This window comes from Pseudophryne corroboree, chromosome 5, assembly GCF_028390025.1.
Source record: "Pseudophryne corroboree isolate aPseCor3 chromosome 5, aPseCor3.hap2, whole genome shotgun sequence".
In the NCBI taxonomy this organism is placed as follows: domain Eukaryota; kingdom Metazoa; phylum Chordata; class Amphibia; order Anura; family Myobatrachidae; genus Pseudophryne; species Pseudophryne corroboree.
Window position 1 is genome coordinate 530,857,351 of NC_086448.1, and position 18,738 is coordinate 530,876,088.

Sequence of the window (18,738 nt, forward strand, 5' to 3'; positions counted from 1 at the left end):
CTCATCCAACTTAGAGGGCAAGTCTCTGGTAGCTAACTCATCCTTGATGCGTTCTGATAAGCCATGCCAGAATGCAGCATACAGGGCCTCGTCGTTCCATGCCAGTTCGGATGCCAGGATTTTAAACTGTATAAGATACTGTCCCACAGTACGTGTTCCCTGGCGTAAACGGAGAATCTCAGATGAAGCAGATGTTATCCGGCCTGGCTCGTCGAAGATGCGCCTGAATGTAGCTACAAAATCAGTATAGGAGGATAGCAGGGGATCAGACTTCTCCCATAAAGGTGATGCCCAGTCAAGGGCTGAGCCACTGAGAAGGGAGATGATATAGGCAATTTTGGTACGGTCACTGAAGAAATTGCCAGGTAGAAGCTCAAAGTGGATTTCACATTGATTGAGAAATCCCCTGCAGAACCTTGGAGATCCATCAAATTTTGCTGGCGTTGGAAGATGAAGATGTGGACTGGAAATGGGTAAGGTGGGTGGGGTTACAGCTGGTGTCACTGTAGTGGACGCACCGGACGTGCCAGGTCCACGGAGGGTCGTTTGAATCCCATCCAGCCGTGTAGAGAGATCCTGGAGACAGCGGATGATGTGGCCCTGTGCAGCCTCCTGATGTTCAAGTCGGGCTGCCAGTTCTTGCATCGGCCTGGCCGCTTGATCCTGGTCTCCGGCTGGATTCATTAGGTCAGTGCTTACTGTCACAACTGAGGGTCTGAGCTGACGGGAGGCAGCCTCAGTTGTAGGGGCTGAGATGTAACGGAACCTGGGAGGTTGTATCAGACCCCTAGACATGTAAGTAACATGTAGAATAACTGCCCGAAGGCGTGACCACGACAACCAGGATAAAAGCCAATGATGTTTATTATGACAAACTCCGTAACACAGCAGCAGTAAAAGGAAACATAAAAGTCAACAGAGGATAAATACAATTCCTGGGTACTACAGGGTGGCAAGGGCCACAGGCACTGGTAGTGTGAGACAGTTCTTATAATCTTCTAGTTGGAAAGTCCTTACCAGGCCTGACTGTAGCAATGGAGAGAACCCAGGATCGTACCAGCTGATGTTCCAGGAAAGGCTGGGCTGCTGAAGGTAAAACGGCTGCTGTGGATACTGGCTGGAACCAGACTGTTGTTGGTACGGAGTGGATACTGGCTGGAACCAGTTAAATAATAAACGAACTTGAGAGCGATTAAATAATAATGAAGTTTGGAGTTTGAGAGCGGTGAAATAATAATACCGGTGGAGAGTGGTAAACTGCAGAAAAGGACACCGGCCCTTTAAGAGAAGCTGTACACTGCTGGAAGCTGGGCTGGAAGCAGGTGATTGTTTGAGAGCGGTGAAATAATAATACCGGTGGAGAGTGGTAAACTGCAGAAAGGACACCGGCCCTTTAAGAGAAGCTGTACACTGCTGGAAGCTGGGCTGGAAGCAGGTGATTGTTGTAGCTGGAAACAGGTGAGTCCAGAATGGATCGGAGAGTCAGGCTACACCGCAGATGGAATGCTGGTGCGGGTCTCTATAGCAGAAGTCTGGAGACAGGAGCTGGAACCTGGAAGACAACCACAGGAGAGAGACAAACTGGAACTAGGTTAGACAACCAAAGCACTGACGCCTTCCTTGCTCAGGCACAGCATACTTATACCTGCAGCAAGGAAGGGGTTGGCTAGGCAATTATGCAAATCAACAATACAGACAGCAGATTGGTGGAAATAATCAGATGACAAAATCCAAGATGGCTGCGCCCATGCAGACACTTGGAGGGAAGTTTGGTTTGTAATCCATGTGAGAATTGAAACAGTAATGGTGACGCCGGCCACAGGAGACAGGAGACGCCAGACTGACAAGCGCACATTTAACCACGCGGGCACAGCGGAGGCCGCGGCTGATGAAATCACCACTCTGACATTCTGCATGTGGAAACTCAGGAACAGCGGGATCCGGTCCTGGAACGCTGAGCCAGCCTTAGGAGGCATCTGAAGGGTAAGTAATGGCGTCCAGATACCCGGATCGTGACAAAGAGACATTAGCCTACTGGGCTGTAGAATAAATGCAATGTCGATTTCTGCCAGAAGGGTCCTGTGGACTCGGCAATGGACAGGTGATGCCGACTCAAAAAGGCACATGGAGGTTTTACCTTACAAGGGTGAGGAATTGTTTGGGGAGGGTCTCTCGGACCTGGTCTCCACAGCTACTGCTGGAAAGTCAAATTTTTTGCCATATGTGTCCTCACAACCTAAGACAGCACCGTATTACCAAATGCAGTCCTTTCGATCACAAAAAGGAAAGAAAGTCCGAGGTGCGTCCTTTCTTGCCAGAGGCAGGGGCAGAGGAAGGAAGCTGCACAACACAGCTAGTTCCCAGGAACAGAAGTCCTCCCCGGCTTCCACTAAATCCACCGCATGACGCTGGGGCTCCACAGGCGGAGCTAGGCCCGGTGGGGGCGCGTCTCCGAAATTTCAGCCACAAGTGGGTTCACTCCCAGGTGGATCCCTGGGCAATAGATATTGTGTCTCAGGGATACAAGCTGGAATTCGAAGAGATGCCCCCTCACCGATACCTCAAATCGGCCCTACCAGCTTCCCCCTTAGAGAGGGAAATAGTGTTAGCTGCAATTCACAAATTGTATCTTCAACAGGTGGTGGTCAAGGTTCCCCTCCTTCAACAAGGAAAGGGTTATTATTCGACCATGTTTGTGGCACCGAAACCGGACGGTTCGGTCAGACCCATCTTAAATTTAAAATCCCTGAACATATACCTGAAAAGGTTCAAGTTCAAGATGGAATTGCTCAGAGCGGTCATCGCAAGCCTGGAAGGGGGGGATTTTATGGTGTCTCTGGACATAAAGGATGCATACCTTCATGTCCCCATTTATCCACCTCATCAGGCGTACCTCAGATTTGTGGTACAGGATTGTCATTACCAATTTCAGACGTTGCCGTTTGGTCTCTCCACGGCACCGAGAATATTTACCAAGGTAATGGCGGAAATGATGGTACTCCTGCGGAAACAAGGGGTCACAATTGTCCCATACTTGGACGATCTCCTCATAAAGGCGAGGTCCAGAGAGCAGTTGCTGATCAGCGTAGCACGCTCTCTGGAAGTGTTACGACAACACGGCTGGATTCTAAATATTCCAAAGTCGCAGTTGGTTCCTACGACTCGTCTGCCCTTCCTGGGCATGATTCTGGACACAGACCAGAAGAGGGTTTATCTCCCGATGGAGAAGGCTCAAGAACTCATGACACTGGTCAGAAACCTATTGAAACCAAAACAGGTGTCGGTGCATCACTGCACGCGAGTCCTGGGAAAGATGGTGGCATCATACGAGGCCATTCCCTTCGGCAGGTTCCATGCGAGGACCTTTCAATGGGATCTACTGGACAAATGGTCCGGATCACATCTTCAAATGCATCGGTTAATCACCGTATCCCCCAGGGCCAGGGTGTCTCTCCTGTGGTGGCTGCAGAGTGCTCACCTCCTCGAGGGCCGCAGATTCGGAATTCAGGACTGGGTCCTGGTGACCACGGATGCAAGCCTCCGAGGGTGGGGGGCAGTCACACAGGGAAGAAATTTCCAAGGTCTGTGGTCAAGTCAGGAGACTTGCCTCCACATCAACATCCTGGAACTAAGGGCTATATACAACGCCCTACACCAAGCGGAGTCCCTACTTCGCGACCAACCGGTTCTGATTCAGTCAGACAACATCACCGCAGTGGCTCATGTAAACCGCCAAGGCGGCACAAGGAGCAGGGTGGCGATGGTACAAGCCACCAGAATTCTTCGCTGGGCGGAGAATCACGTAAGCGCACTGTCAGCAGTGTTCATTCCAGGTGTGGACAACTGGGAAGGAGACTTCCTCAGCAGGCACGACCTCCACCCGGGAAAATGGGGACTTCATCAAGAAGTCTTCGCGCAGGTTGCGAGTCGGTGGGAACTGCCTCAGGTGGACATGATGGCATCCCGCCTCAACAAAAAGCTACAGAAGTATTGCGCCAGGTCAAGAGACCCTCAGGCCATAGCTGTGGACGCACTGGTGACGCCGTGGGTGTTCCAGTCGGTCTATGTATTTCCTCCTCTTCCTGTCATACCAAAGGTGCTGAGAATCATAAGAAAAAGAGGAGTGAGAACAATACTCATTGTTCCGGATTAGCCAAGAAGGACTTGGTATCCAGATCTGCAAGAAATGCTCACAGAGGACCCGTGGCCTCTGTCTCTAAGACAGGACTTGTTGCAACAGGGGCCCTGTCTGTTCCAAGACTTACCGCGGCTGCGTTTGACGGCATGGCGGTTGAACGCTGGATCCTAGCAGAAAAAGGCATTCCGGATGAGGTCATTCCTACGCTGATAAAGGCTAGGAAGGACGTGACGGCTCAACATTATCACCGTATATGGCGAAAATATGTTGCTTGGTGTGAGGCCAGGAATGCCCCTACGGAGGAATTCCAGCTGGGCCGTTTCCTTTACTTCCTACAGTCGGGAGTGACTTTGGGCCTAAAATTAGGTTCCATTAAGGTCCAGATTTCGGCCCTATCCATTTTCTTTCAAAAAGAACTGGCTTCTCTGCCTGAAGTTCAGACGTTTGTAAAGGGAGTGCAGCATATTCAGCCCCCTTTTGTGCCTCCAGTGGCACCTTGGGATCTTAACGTGGTGTTGGATTTCCTGAAGTCACACTGGTTTGAACCACTCAAGACGGTGGAATTGAAATATCTCACGTGGAAGGTGGTCATGCTACTAGCCTTGGCTTCGGCTAGGCGTGTGTCAGAATTGGCGGCTTTGTCACATCAAAGCCCTTATCTGGTTTTCCATGCGGATAGAGCAGAATTGCGGACCCGCCCACAATTTCTGCCACAAGTGGTTTCATCCTTTCATATAAACCAACCCATTGTGGTGCCTGTGGCTACTACTGACTTGGAGGATTCAGAGTTACTGGATGTGATCAGGGCTTTGAAGGTTTATGTAGCCAGAACGGCTAGGGTCAGGAAAACAGAATCTTTGTTTATCCTGTATGCTTCCAACAAGCTTGGGGCGCCTGCTTCAAAGCAGACTATTGCTCGCTGGATCTTTAACACGATTCAGCAGGCTCATTCTGCGGCTGGATTGCCGCTGCCTAAATCAGTTAAGGCCCATTCCACAAGGAAGGTGGGCTCTTCTTGGGCGGCTGCCCGAGGGGTCTCGGCATTACAGCTTTGCTGAGCGGCTACTTGGTCAGGTTCAAACACCTTTGCAAAGTTCTACAAGTTTGATAGAGAATACACTAAGCGCTTAGGTGAGTGAGACTGCAATATGATCATCAGCCGCCTCTTGTACAAGGGGATTGCCAATCCCTTAATCCACAGAAATACCAAAAAAAACCAAGTGGCGCTTAACAATCATATAGTATAAAATATTTAATAAGAATGCACATAAAATACAATGCAACAACCTCCCGGGGGTGTAATACAATTATTAAAACATCACAATAATGTTGTATAACCGTATGATAAATACGAGCACCTGGTGTTTAATTAAAGTGCAGGTTGGAAACGTAAAATTAGCCACTGTTAACACAAAAGTCTCAGGATTATACAAGAAACAATATGTACACACTTAAATGTGCGGCTACAGAATAATTTCCAGATATGTAGCTCACAGTGGCATGCCCACAGGATAATACCCGTGACCCGGGTTGAAGTGTGTTTGTTCAACAAATATGAGCAGTGTAAACGGATGTTGAAAAAAGTACAAAATAAAAATAAGGTAAATGAACCTGTTACCGCTGGGCAGGAGCTTTCGATTCCTGCTCCCTGGTGCTGTCCCGTTAGCCAGGGATATGATGTACACCAGAGCCTCAGCGGGGTGGAGCGGTATAGAAATGCACAGGAGACTTGCCCCTGGCGTCTTCACCGAGCTGTTACTGCATGCGGGAGCTCCGTATCCCCTTTCACATAGGTCGTTTGCCGATGGAGCCGAGGTGGCAGGTGTCCGGCCAGAAGCACCAATCAACAGCCCGTCCAACGCTCGTGCCACTGGTTAGTGTGGCGGCGGCTAGAGCTGAAAGCCGTGCGGGATGGAAGCTGCGGGCTGGGGTGCTTATGCTGCAGCCGTCGGTCTGGTTTCCCGTACACGGCTCAGATGGAAGATAGAAGTACACAGCGGTACCGGTCCTCATGAGATGTCCTGTAATCCTTAACGCGATTCAACGCCAGCAGGGCGTCTTCCTCAAAAGGCAGGTATGCCTTTTGAGGAAGACGCCCTGCTGGCGTTGAAACGCGTTAAGGATTACAGGACATCTCATGAGGACCGGTACCGCTGTGTACTTCTATCTTCCATCTGAGCCGTGTACGGGAAACCAGACCGACGGCTGCAGCATAAGCACCCCAGCCCGCAGCTTCCATCCCGCACGGCTTTCAGCTCTAGCCGCCGCCACACTAACCAGTGGCACGAGAGTTGGACGGGCTGTTGATTGGTGCTTCTGGCCGGACACCTGCCACCTCGGCTCCATCGGCAAACGACCTATGTGAAAGAGGATACGGAGCTCCCGCATGCAGTAACGTCTCGGTGAAGACGCCAGGGGCAAGTCTCCTGTGCATTTCTATACCGCTCCACCCCGCTGAGGCTCTGGTGTACATCAATACCCTGGCTAACGGGACAGCACCAGGGAGCAGGAATCGAAAGCTCCTGCCCAGCGGTAACAGGTTCATTTACCTTATTTTTATTTTGTACTTTTTTCAACATCCGTTTACACTGCTCATATTTGTTGAACAAACACACTTCAACCCGGGTCACGGGTATTATCCTGTGGGCATGCCACTGTGAGCTACATATCTGGAAATTATTCTGTAGCCGCACATTTAAGTGTGTACATATTGTTTCTTGTATAATCCTGAGACTTCTGTGTTAACAGTGGCTAATTTTACGTTTCCAACCTGCACTTTAATTAAACACCAGGTGCTCGTATTTATCATACGGTTATACAACATTATTGTGATGTTTTAATAATTGTATTACACCCCCGGGAGGTTGTTGCATTGTATTTTATGTGCATTCTTATTAAATATTTTATACTATATGATTGTTAAGCGCCACTTGGTTTTTTTTTGCTACAAGTTTGATACCCTGGCTGAGGAGGACCTTGTGTTTGCTCATTTGGTTCTGCAGAGTCATCCGCACTCTCCCGCCCGTTTGGGAGCTTTGGTATAATCCCCATGGTCCTTACGGAGTCCCCAGCATCCACTAGGACGTTAGAGAAAATAAGATTTTACTTACCGGTAAATCTATTTCTCGTACTCCGTTGTGGATGCTGGGCGCCCGTCCCAATTGCGGACTTATTCTGCAATGCTTGTATATAGTTATTGCTTAAATAAGGGTTATGTTATAGTTGCATCAAGGTTGATCTGATGCTCTATTGTTGTTCATACTGTTAATTGGGTAAAGTTATCACAAGTTATACGGTGTGATTGGTGTGGCTGGTATGGCTGGTATGTATCTTGCCCTGGATTACCAAAATCCTTTCCTTGTACTGTCCGCTCTTCCGGGCACAGTTTCTTTAGCTGAGGTCTGGAGGAGGGTCATAGAGGGAGGAGCCAGAGCACACCAGAATCTAAATTCTTTCTTAAAGTGCCCATGTCTCCTGCGGAGCCCTTCTATTCCCCATGGTCCTTACGGAGTCCCCAGCATCCACTACGGACTACGAGAAATAGATTTACCGGTAAGTAAATTCTTATTTTATTGCACAAAAGATTAGACAAAGCTGAAGCGGGGGTACAGTCAGGGAGTCAACCCATGCCTGTCCCAATGTCGCCTGGTCCTTCGGGGTCTCAGAAGCGCCCACTATCCCAAATAGTTGACACAGATACCGACACGGATTCAGACTCCAGTGTCGACTACGATGATGCAAAATTACAGCCAAAGGTGGATAAATGTATTCGATATATGATTATCGCAATAAAAGATGTTTTGCATATCACTGAGGAACCCCCTGTCCCTGACACGAGGGTACACATATATAAGGGAAAGAAACCTGAGGACACCTTTCCCTCATCACATGAGCTGAACGAATTATGCGAAAAAGCGTGGGAAACTCCAGACAAAAAAATGCAGATTCCCAAAAGGATTCTAATAGCTTATCCTTTCCCGTCGCAGGACAGAATCCGGTGGGAATCCTCCCCTAGGGTAGACAAAGCTTTGACGCGCTTATCAAAAAAGATAGCGCTTCCATCCCAAGATTCGGCTACCCTCAAGGATCCTGCTGACCGCAAGCAGGAGGTTACCTTGAAGTCCATTTACACACATTCTGGTACATTACTCAGATCGGCTATTGCGTCGGCCTGGGTTTGTAGTGCTGTAGCAGCATGGACAGATTCCTTATCAGCGGATATTGAGACCCTTGATAAGGATACCATTTTAATGACCCTAGGGCATATAAAAGATGCTGTCTTATATATGAGCGATGCTCAAAGAGACATTAGTTTACTTGGTTCCAGGATAAACGCTATGTCTATTTCTGCTAGGCGTGTCTTATGGACCCGACAGTGGTCAGGTGATGCCGACTCCAAGAGACAAATGGAGTTGTTGCCTTACAAGGGTGAGGAATTGTTTGGAGAGGGCCTCTCGGACCTCGTCTCCACGGCTACGTCAGGTAAATCAAATTTTTTGCCATATATTCCCTCACAATCTAAGAAAGCGCCTCATTGTCAAATGCAGTCCTTTCGTTCCAATAAAAGCAAGAGAGTACGTGGATCGTCCTTTCTTGCCACAGGTAAGGGCAGAGGGAAGGAAGCTGCACAACACAGCTAGTTCCCAGGAACAGAAATCCTCCCCGGCTTCCACTAAATCCACCGCATGACGCTGGGGCTCCACAGGCGGAGCTAGGCCCGGTGGGGGCGCGTCTCCGAAATTTCAGCCACATCTGGGTTCACTCACAGGTGGATCCCTGGGCAATAGAAATTGCTTCCCAGGGTTACAAGTTGGAATTCGAAGAGGTGCCTCCTCGCCGGTTTTTCAAATCGGCCCTACCGACTTCCCCCCTGGAAAGGGAGCTAGTGTTACATGCGATTCACGAATTGTGTCTTCAACAAGTGGTGGTAGAGGTTCCCCTGCTTCAAAGAGGGAAGGGGTACTACTCCACTCTGTTTGTGGTCCCGAAACCGGACGGTTCGGTCAGACCCATTTTGAATTTAAAATCCCTGAACCTTTACTTAAAACGGTTCAAGTTCAAGATGGAATCGCTCAGAGCGGTCATCGCCAGCCTGGAAGGGGGAGATTTTATGGTATCTCTGGACATAAAGGATGCATACCTGCATGTTCCCATATATCCTCCTCATCAGGCGTACCTGAGATTTGCAGTACAGGATTGTCATTACCAATTTCAGACGTTGCCGTTTGGGCTTTCCACGGCCGAGGATTTTCACCAAGGTAATGGCGGAAATGATGGTGCTCCTGCGCAAGCAGGGTGTCACAATTATCCCGTACTTCAATATTCCAAAGTCGCAGCTGAATCCCACAACTCGTCTGCCCTTCTTGGGCATGATTCTGGACACAGACCAGAAGAGGATTTTTCTTCCGACAGAAAAAGCGCAGGAACTCATGACTCTAGTCATGAACCTGTTGAAGCCAAAACAAGTGTCAATACGTCATTGCACTCAAGTCCTGGGAAAAATGGTGGCGACACACGAAGCCATTCCCTACGGCAGATTCCATGCAAGGACATTCCAATGGAACCTATTGGACAAATGGTCCGGGTCACATCTGCAAATGCATCAGCGGATCACCCTGTCCCCCAGGGCCAGAGTATCTCTCCTGTGGTGGCTGAAAAGTGCTCACCTTCTAGAGGGCCGCAGGTTCGGCATTCAGGACTGGATCCTGGTGACCACGGACGCGAGCATCCGAGGTTGGGGAGCAGTCACACAGGGAAGAAATTTCCAAGGCCTTTGGTCAAGTCAAGAGACTTGTCTTCACATCAACATCCTGGAACTAAGGGCCATATACAACGCCCTACGTCAAGCGGAGATCTTACTTCGCGATCGACCAGTTCTGATCCAGTCAGACAACGTCACCGCAGTAGCTCATGTAAACCGCCAAGGCGGCACAAGGAGCAGGTTGGCGATGGCGGAAGCCACCAGAATTCTTCGCTGGGCGGAGAATCATGTAAGCGCTCTGTCAGCAGTGTTTATTCCGGGAGTGGACAACTGGGAAGCAGACTTCCTCAGCAGACACGACCTGCATCCGGGAGAGTGGGGACTTCATCAAGAAGTCTTCGCGCAGATTGCAAGTCGGTGGGGACTGCCCCAAATAGACACGATGGCGTCCCGTCTCAACAAAAAGCTACAAAGGTATTGCGCCAGGTCAAGAGACCCTCAGGCGGTAGCTGTGGACGCCCTAGTGACACCGTGGGTGTTCCAGTCGGTCTATGTGTTTCCTCCTCTTCCTCTCATACCCAAGGTGTTGAGGATAATAAGAAAAAGAGGAGTGAGAACAATACTCATTGTTCCGGATTGGCCACGAAGGACCTGGTATCCGGATCTGCAGGAAATGCTCACAGAAGATCCGTGGCCTCTTCCTCGAAAGGCAGGACCTGTTACAACAAGGTCCCTGTCTGTTCCAAGACTTACCGCGGCTGCGTTTGACGGCATGGCGGTTGAACGCCGGATCCGAATATGGCGTAAATATGTTTCTTGGTGTGAAGCCAGGAATGCTCCTACGGCAGAATTCCATCTAGGCCGTTTTCTTCACTTCCTACAAACTGGAGTGAATTTGGGGCTAAAATTAGGCTCCATTAAAGTTCAGATTTCGGCCTTATCCATTTTCTTTCAAAAGGAATTGGCCTCTCTACCTGAAGTACAGACTTTTGTGAAGGGAGTACTGTATATTAAGCCTCCTTTTTGTACCTCCGGTGGCGCCTTGGGATCTTAACGTAGTGTTAAGTTTCCTTAAGTCACATTGGTTTGAACCACTTAAAACAGTGGAGTTGAAATATCTCACTTGGAAGGTGGTCATGTTGTTAGCCTTGGTTTCGGCTAGGCGAGTTTCGGAATTGGCGGCTTTATCACATAAAAGCCCCTATCTGGTTTTCCATATGGATAGAGCGGAATTGCGGACCCGTCCTCAATTCCTACCTAAGGTGGTCTCATCCTTTCATATGAACCAACCTATTGTCGTGCCTGTGGCTACACGTGACTTGGAGGATTCCGAGTCCCTGGATGTGGTCAGGGTTTTGAAAATTTACGTGGCCAGAACGGCTAGGATCAGAAAAACAGAAGCACTGTTTGTCCTGTATGCAGCCAACAAGGTTGGCGGGCCCGCTTCAAAGCAGACTATTGCTCGCTGGATCTGTAACACGATTCAGCAGGCGCATTCTACGGCAGGATTGCCGTTACCGAAATCGGTTAAGGCCCATTCCACTAGGAAGGTGGGCTCGTCTTGGGCGGCTGCCCGAGGGGTCTCGGCACTACAGCTGTGCCGAGCTGCTACTTGGTCGGGGTCAAACACCTTTGCAAAGTTCTATAAGTTTGATACCCTGGCTGAGGAGGACCTCCTGTTTGCTCAATCGGTGCTGCAGAGTCATCCGCACTCTCCCGCCCGTTTGGGAGCTTTGGTATAATCCCCATGGTCCTTACGGAGTCCCCAGCATCCTCTAGGACGTTAGAGAAAATAAGATTTTAAACCTACCGGTAAATCTTTTTCTCGTAGTCCGTAGAGGATGCTGGGCGCCCGTCCCAAGTGCGGACTACTTCTGCAAGACTTGTATTTAGTTATTGCTTACATAAGGGTTATGTTATAGTTTCATCGGTTTTGGACCGATGATATGTTGTTTTTTCATACTGTTAACTAGATAGTATATCACAAGTTATACGGTGTGATTGGTGTGGCTGGTATGAATCTTGCCCTTGGATTAACTAAAATCCTTTCCTCGTACTGTCCGTCTCCTCTGGGCACAGTTTCTCTAACTGAGGTCTGGAGGAAGGGCATAGAGGGAGGAGCCAGTGCACACCCAGAGTCAAAGTCTTTCTTAAAGTGCCCATGTCTCCTGCGGAGCCCGTCTCTCCCCATGGTCCTTACGGAGACCCCAGCATCCTCTACGGACTACGAGAAAAAGATTTACCGGTAGGTTTAAAATCTTATTTTTTCTACACACTCTGGTTCTCCTGTGAACATTGTTGTTGTCAATGATATGGTTGTGATACTCTTCTGAACAGTCCAGTAATACTAACCTATGCTCTCAGGGGTGTAAATGAATTGTCTAGTCACTGCCAAAGTGTCACATACATTATAGAGATTACTATTGTATATACTTCTCAACACTGGGGATACTTTCCTTTTCTGAAAGCTCCTAATTGAGCTCTCAGGAATGTCTTTTCAGCTGTCCTCTTTTCACTATGTGCTGGAAAGTCACGTCCGAGTTTCTTATGTAGGCTTGAAAATGTCTCCTGTAATTCCCCCTATTTGACATGGTCAATATGCATGTGTATCTAAAAATCATAAAGAAATCATGTTCCTATTCTTAATGAAAGTGGTAGACTTTAGCTGTATTGTAGGGTACTTATACTACAATCATAATTCATTACTGTGTGTGTGTGTGTGTGTGTGTGTGTGTGTGTATATATATATATATATATATGGGAAAAGGGGGGGATAGGGGTATCAGCGACTGGCAGTGTCTAATATATAAATATAAAAATGAAGAATGTTACCGGATACGGTTTATATATAAAAAGACATAATATTTATTTATACAATTTAAGACATGATATTGGGTAAAAATATGGAGAATAAAAAATATAAAAATATTTTTTTCCCCCTTTAAAAATACAAGGTGCAAATAGAAATGGCTATGTGCAAATTAGCTAGAACCCAGGATAAAAGTTCATAGATCTAAAAACTTCAAATATAAAAACTGATATATATGTTTTTAAGATAAGGGAGTGTTGCTTATCTTTAGAGATGGAGAGTCAGCAGAGGTACACCCAACGCGTTTCGTCCTTCAGACTTCATCAATGTATATATATGTGTGTGTGTGTGTGTGTGTGTGTGTATGTATATATATATATATATATATATATATATATATGTGTGTATATATATATATATATATATATATATATATATGTAGAGAGAGAAAGAGAGAGAGAGATCTCGTACTGTACATACAGTACATTTACTTCTGCCAATGGTCCATTTTTAGAATATTGTATTTTGCTATAAGCCTGCTGTTAATAAGTAATAATTGGAGTAATTGAGAAGCTCAATGTGGATGATAGCGAATGTATACTCCTACTGAGTTTTGTTTGTCTTTCAGTGCTGCCGTTATCTTCAGAAAGTAGCAGTGATGAAGAAATGGAAGCCAAAAAAAGTGTATGTATTTTGTTACATTTTCTGTGTGCGCTAGCCTGCAGTGAATGTTAGCCATAAAAGTCAGGCAACCAGTCTATGCATATAGACAGTAACTTTTCTGGTACCATGCTGTAATGTTATGTCTTAAAACTTCATGGGGAATAGGTCAGCTTGCACCCCTCCATCATACTGCCGGACTACTACTTTTCAGTTTTGGGGCTGGCAAACAGTGCTGTTGTGTTCTTGTCCTTGGAACTGCTGCATGTTTAAGAGGCAAAGTTAAGCTATACAGAGGACAATCCCTATGACGATGGAACTCAGGCAGGTGCAAATCCGGTCCTGACTTGTCTACTACTATCGGATGATTGATATCGGATAATTGATACTGCATCTGTTTAACAAGATTAACACTCCCTTGTCTTATTTTAGCAAAACGACACCGATCATGTTGGGTAAATGTCCCTCTTTATTTCAGAGATACAGTATGGTGACTTTCCTGACAAACGTTAAGACTTTAGAGAAGGCTGAATTAGTGATGGTGATATAGGTCTCCCAGTTTAACAAACTAAAATACAATAGAATCTATAGAAGCGTTTCCATGTCAGCTCGGTGGCTACTATACTGTGTGGGTTAAGTCCTTAATCAACTGAGCAGCACTCCCTCCGGAATGTATATAATGTGACTCTTTTCTTTAGTTTGTATATCCCTTTCCGCTAAGTGAGGCAGGTGGGTAATGTCAGGAGCCCAGTTGGATCATCTGGTAACTCCAACAGTTACAGTTCTTAGAGTTATTGATAGTCACAGCAAAAGACACAGTACTGTGTCCATTGGTACAGGTTATCCTGCATGAATTCACGCTTTATATACAGTGAGCGCACAGACATACGTTGTGTGCTGTACCGCTTCTCCCCCATGTATGAATGTGCTCGATTGCGGTACATGACTGGGATATCGGCGCTGCCATCTGTAAGATAGCATGCCGATATGCATTGGCGATGCAGCTATCCGACACCTGCAGTTATCAATTTAGACAGCTGCAGGTGACGATGCCCTATTGCCACACCAGTGACAGAGCTGTCCCTGCCTGTGGCGGGCGCAGGCTCCGGACTGTGCAGGGTATCTTGTGTGAGTAGTGGGATCGTGCATATGCGCAGTGGAGCAGACCGGGAGATGCAGCGCATCAGCACTGAGCTAATGGGCTGTGTGCTCAGGGGGGGCATTGTCAGAGGGAGGAGTTTTCACTTCCCCGCTTCGGCAGACAAGATGTTCTTGCATCTTGTCGATATCCCTTCGGGTTTCGCCATCGGTAATGAGGTGAAGCAGGAAGTGTTATAGCAGCACGATCAATACATTTACATGAATACATTTACTCCTCAATTTTGTGAAGCTGTTGGAAGTAAGTGGGATTAATTGTTCAAAAGCAAATACAATTCACAGTAGTTAACAGTCATAACATTATCACCAGTTGTGTGTAAAACAGTAATGTGTAAGAATACAGAACACAGTTCAAGTGCAGTATACAGTTCACTGTGCAACTAGAATATTATTCCTTTTGTAATTACCTTAAATGTCCACCGGGTGGCAGTCTCTGCTAAGTTTGATCATAAAGGGTTTGTGATAATGGTCTCTATGTCCATTAGGGGCAGACAGGGCAATGTGGGAGGGCAATGGAGTCCATTAACTCCGTGTGCCAGCGTCCTTCGACGGGCAGCTGCTGTCGGTACAAGGGATTATAAGGGCGCCATATCAATAAATACAAAAATTAAATCAAAGCAGGTTTGTGATCTTGGCATAAACATGTCACATATTCTACTACTGCTAACCAGGAGGCATCTTCAGCTGTTCATATAGGTGGAAATGCACCACTTTTGTTTGTATGTGTGAGTGGCCCAGCAGTGTGTTTGTATGGAGAAAGGCTATAAAATATCAACATCTAGCTTACATACGTCTTTGTGAATGGTGCCTGTTAGGAATTGTATGTCTTGTAGGAATGCTCTCATACACTATAGGCATTCTTTCTTGTTATTATGCACACATACTAATTCCTTACACTGTTCCTAGATAGCCTTTCTTGTTCCGGACATTGGAAGACACACAATTCAGACCCAAGAGGTTTACAAATTTTGGTTATTGACAAACCAATCCAAAACTGGAGAGGAGGGGGCTTCCTACATTCAATAAGTAAAGGCAAAGCTATGGTAGATGGATATATACCCTAAGAATGCTGGGGCTTAAAATAGAATACAATATAAATACATGGTTATGCAAATAAGTCAACCATAGCCCCCTGAATAGTCTACACAGCTTATCCGACACATTTGAACAATCATAATATACCATATCAGCAAGAAGTGTTATTATGGTTTAACATTTATGTTTAGTAATAAGAGGTACAGCAGAAGGTCCCACACACAATCTATCAGTACTCAAGAACTGATAAAAAAGATTAACATACTGTAACGTTTAACCATCCATGGGGCTTCAACAAGGGATAACACACAAAACAGTAAGCACAAACATGGAGTAGATAGCGCGATGGTCTGGGGTCTTTGTTGTTGGATCCAGAGTTAGTGACTTGCATAGAGCGACTGGCGCCCTGAACCAAAAAGACTACCACAGCATTATGCAGCACCATTCAATACCCTCTGGCCCATGCCTAGTTTGTCACGGATTTCTCTCTCACATGATAATGACCCAACTTTGCCTCTAGGCTATGGGGTCTATTCAATGCATGGTGGATCCTCTCCAACAGAGAGGATCCGACAGAGCAGTATTCAATTAGCGGGCATTTCCAACATGTTTTGCCCATTTTCGACAAAAGCTGATCCGACTTATTTTGAAGTCGGATCAGCATTGTCAAAAACGGGCCAAAAACATGTTGGAATTGGCCGCTAATTTGACAAAACACGTTGAACTTCGGCTAATCCGCCGACCCACGTGTTTTCTGACAAGTCGGAATTGCCGACAGCTCAGAAAAACGGCAGCTCCATTGAATAGGTTGAATCATGATTCGACCTAAAAATGTCGGAAACTGCTTTCCGACTTGACGGCAGTTCTGACTTCAGTTGAATACACCCGTATGTCAACTAACTTCACAGTAAACAACAAGATGTGTAGGCTTCAAACCATGGAATGGACAGCACTGTATTGAGACAGAAACCCTGTTGAGCTGGTTTGGGATGAACTGGACAGGAGGGTAAATGCTAAGCAAGCCTGTACGTGCAGCACATTTCTGGGAACTTCTGCAACAGTGCTGGAAAGAACTTCCCAAACAATATTTGATTTCCTTAGTTTAAAAGAATGCCACAAGCGTGTTCAGCTGTTATATCTGTAAGAGGTAATAAAACAGAAATTAAAACGCCTGTGTATATTGTGCTGGTATATGGATCGAATAAATCATATAGTTGTGATCCCACGTTCGCCTGTGTTTAACCCCTATTTCTCTAACGTCCTAAGTGGATGCTGGGGACTCCGTCAGGACCATGGGGAAATAGCGGCTCCGCAGGAGACAGGGCACAAAAATAAAGCTTTAGGATTAGGTGGTGTGTACTGGCTCCTCCCCCTATGACCCTCCTCCAAGCCTCAGTTAGGTTTTTGTGCCCGTCCGAGCAGGGTGCAATCTAGGTGGCTCTCCTAAAGAGCTGCTTAGAAAAAGTTCTTAGGTTTTTTATTTTCAGTGAGTCCTGCTGGCAACAGGCTCACTGCATCGAGGGACTTAGGGGAGAGAATTTCAACTCACTTGCGTGCAGGATGGATTGGATTCTTAGGCTACTGGACACCATTAGCTCCAGAGGGAGTCTGAACACAGGTCTCACCCTGGGGTTCGTCCCGGAGCCGCGCCGCCGACCCCCCTTACAGATGCTGAAGATTGAAGGTCCGGAAACAGGCGGCAGAAGGCTCTTCAGTCTTCATGAAGGTAGCGCACAGCACTGCAGCTGTGCGCCATTGTTGTCACACACTTCACACCAAGCGGTCACGGAGGGTGCAGGGCGCTGCTGGGGGCGCCCTGGGCAGCAATATTTAATACCTTTATGGCAAAAGAATACATCACATATAGCCATTGAGGCTATATGTATGTATTTAACCCATGCCAGATATCTAAAACTCCGGGAGAAAAGCCCGCCGAAATAGGGGGCGGGGCTTATTCTCCTCAGCACACAGCGCCATTTTCCTGCTCAGCTCCGCTGTGAGGAAGGCTCCCAGGACTCTCCCCTGCACTGCACTACAGAAACAGGGTAAAACAGAGAGGGGGGGCATTTTTTGGCGATATTTATATATATGTAAGCTGCTATAAGGAACAACACTTATATAAGGTTGTTCCCATATATATTATAGCGCTTGGGTGTGTGCTGGCAAACTCTCCCTCTGTCTCCCCAAAGGGCTAGTGGGGTCCTGTCTTCGATAAGAGCATTCCCTGTGTGTCTGCTGTGTGTCGGTACGTGTGTGTCGACATGTATGAGGACGATGTTGGTGTGGAGGCAGAGCAATTGCCGATAATGGTGATGTCACCCCCCAGGGAGTCGACACCGGAATGGATGGCTTTGTTTATGGAATTACGTGATAATGTCAGCACATTACAAAAATCAGTTGACGACATGAGACGGCCGGCAAACCAGTTAGTACCTGCCCAGGCGTCTCAGACACCGTCAGGGGCTGTAAAGCGCCCTTTACCTCAGTCGGTCGACACAGACCCAGACACAGACACTGAATCTAGTGTCGACGGTGATGAAACAAACGTATTTTCAAGTAGGGCCACACGTTATATGATCACGGCAATGAAGGAGGCTTTGCATATCTCTGATACTGCAAGTACCACAAAAAGGGGTATTATGTGGGGGGTGAAAAAACTACCTGTAGTTTTTCCTGAATCAGAGGAATTAAATGATGTATGTGATGAAGCGTGGGTTAACCCAGATAGAAAAGTGCTAATTTCAAAAAAGTTATTAGCATTATACCCTTTCCCGCCAGAGGTTAGGGCGCGCTGGGAAACACCCCCTAGGGTGGATAAGGCGCTCACACGCTTATCAAAACAAGTGGCGTTACCGTCTCCTGATACGGCCGCCCTCAGGAATCCAGCTGATAGGAGACTGGAAACTACCCTAAAAAGTATATACACACATACTGGTGTTATACTGCGACCAGCCATCGCCTCAGCCTGGATGTGCAGTGCTGGGGTCGTCTGGTTGGATTCCCTGACTGAAAATATTGATACCCTGGATAGGGACAGTATTTTATTGACTATAGAGCAATTAAAGGATGCTTTCCTTTATATGCGAGATGCTCAGAGAGATATTTGCACTCTGGCATCGAGAGTAAATGCGATGTCCATATCTGCCAGAAGGAGTTTATGGACGCGACAGTGGTCAGGTGATGCGGATTCCAAACGACATATGGAAGTATTGCCGTATAAAGGGGAGGAATTATTTG

The 18,738-nt window shown here is 47.1% G+C and overlaps 1 protein-coding gene across 6 annotated transcripts in view; it reads left to right on the plus strand.

Moving 5' to 3' along the window:
• The window catches only part of SYCP2L (synaptonemal complex protein 2 like), a 905,846-nt gene that overhangs the window by 703,856 nt on the left and 183,252 nt on the right, over positions 1-18,738 (plus strand). For all 6 annotated transcript variants that reach the window (XM_063923155.1, XM_063923158.1, XM_063923156.1 and 3 more), the window contains one exon: positions 13,277-13,332. In XM_063923155.1, the coding sequence (XP_063779225.1) occupies positions 13,277-13,332 (56 nt within the window). The remainder of the gene's footprint in view (positions 1-13,276; positions 13,333-18,738) is intronic.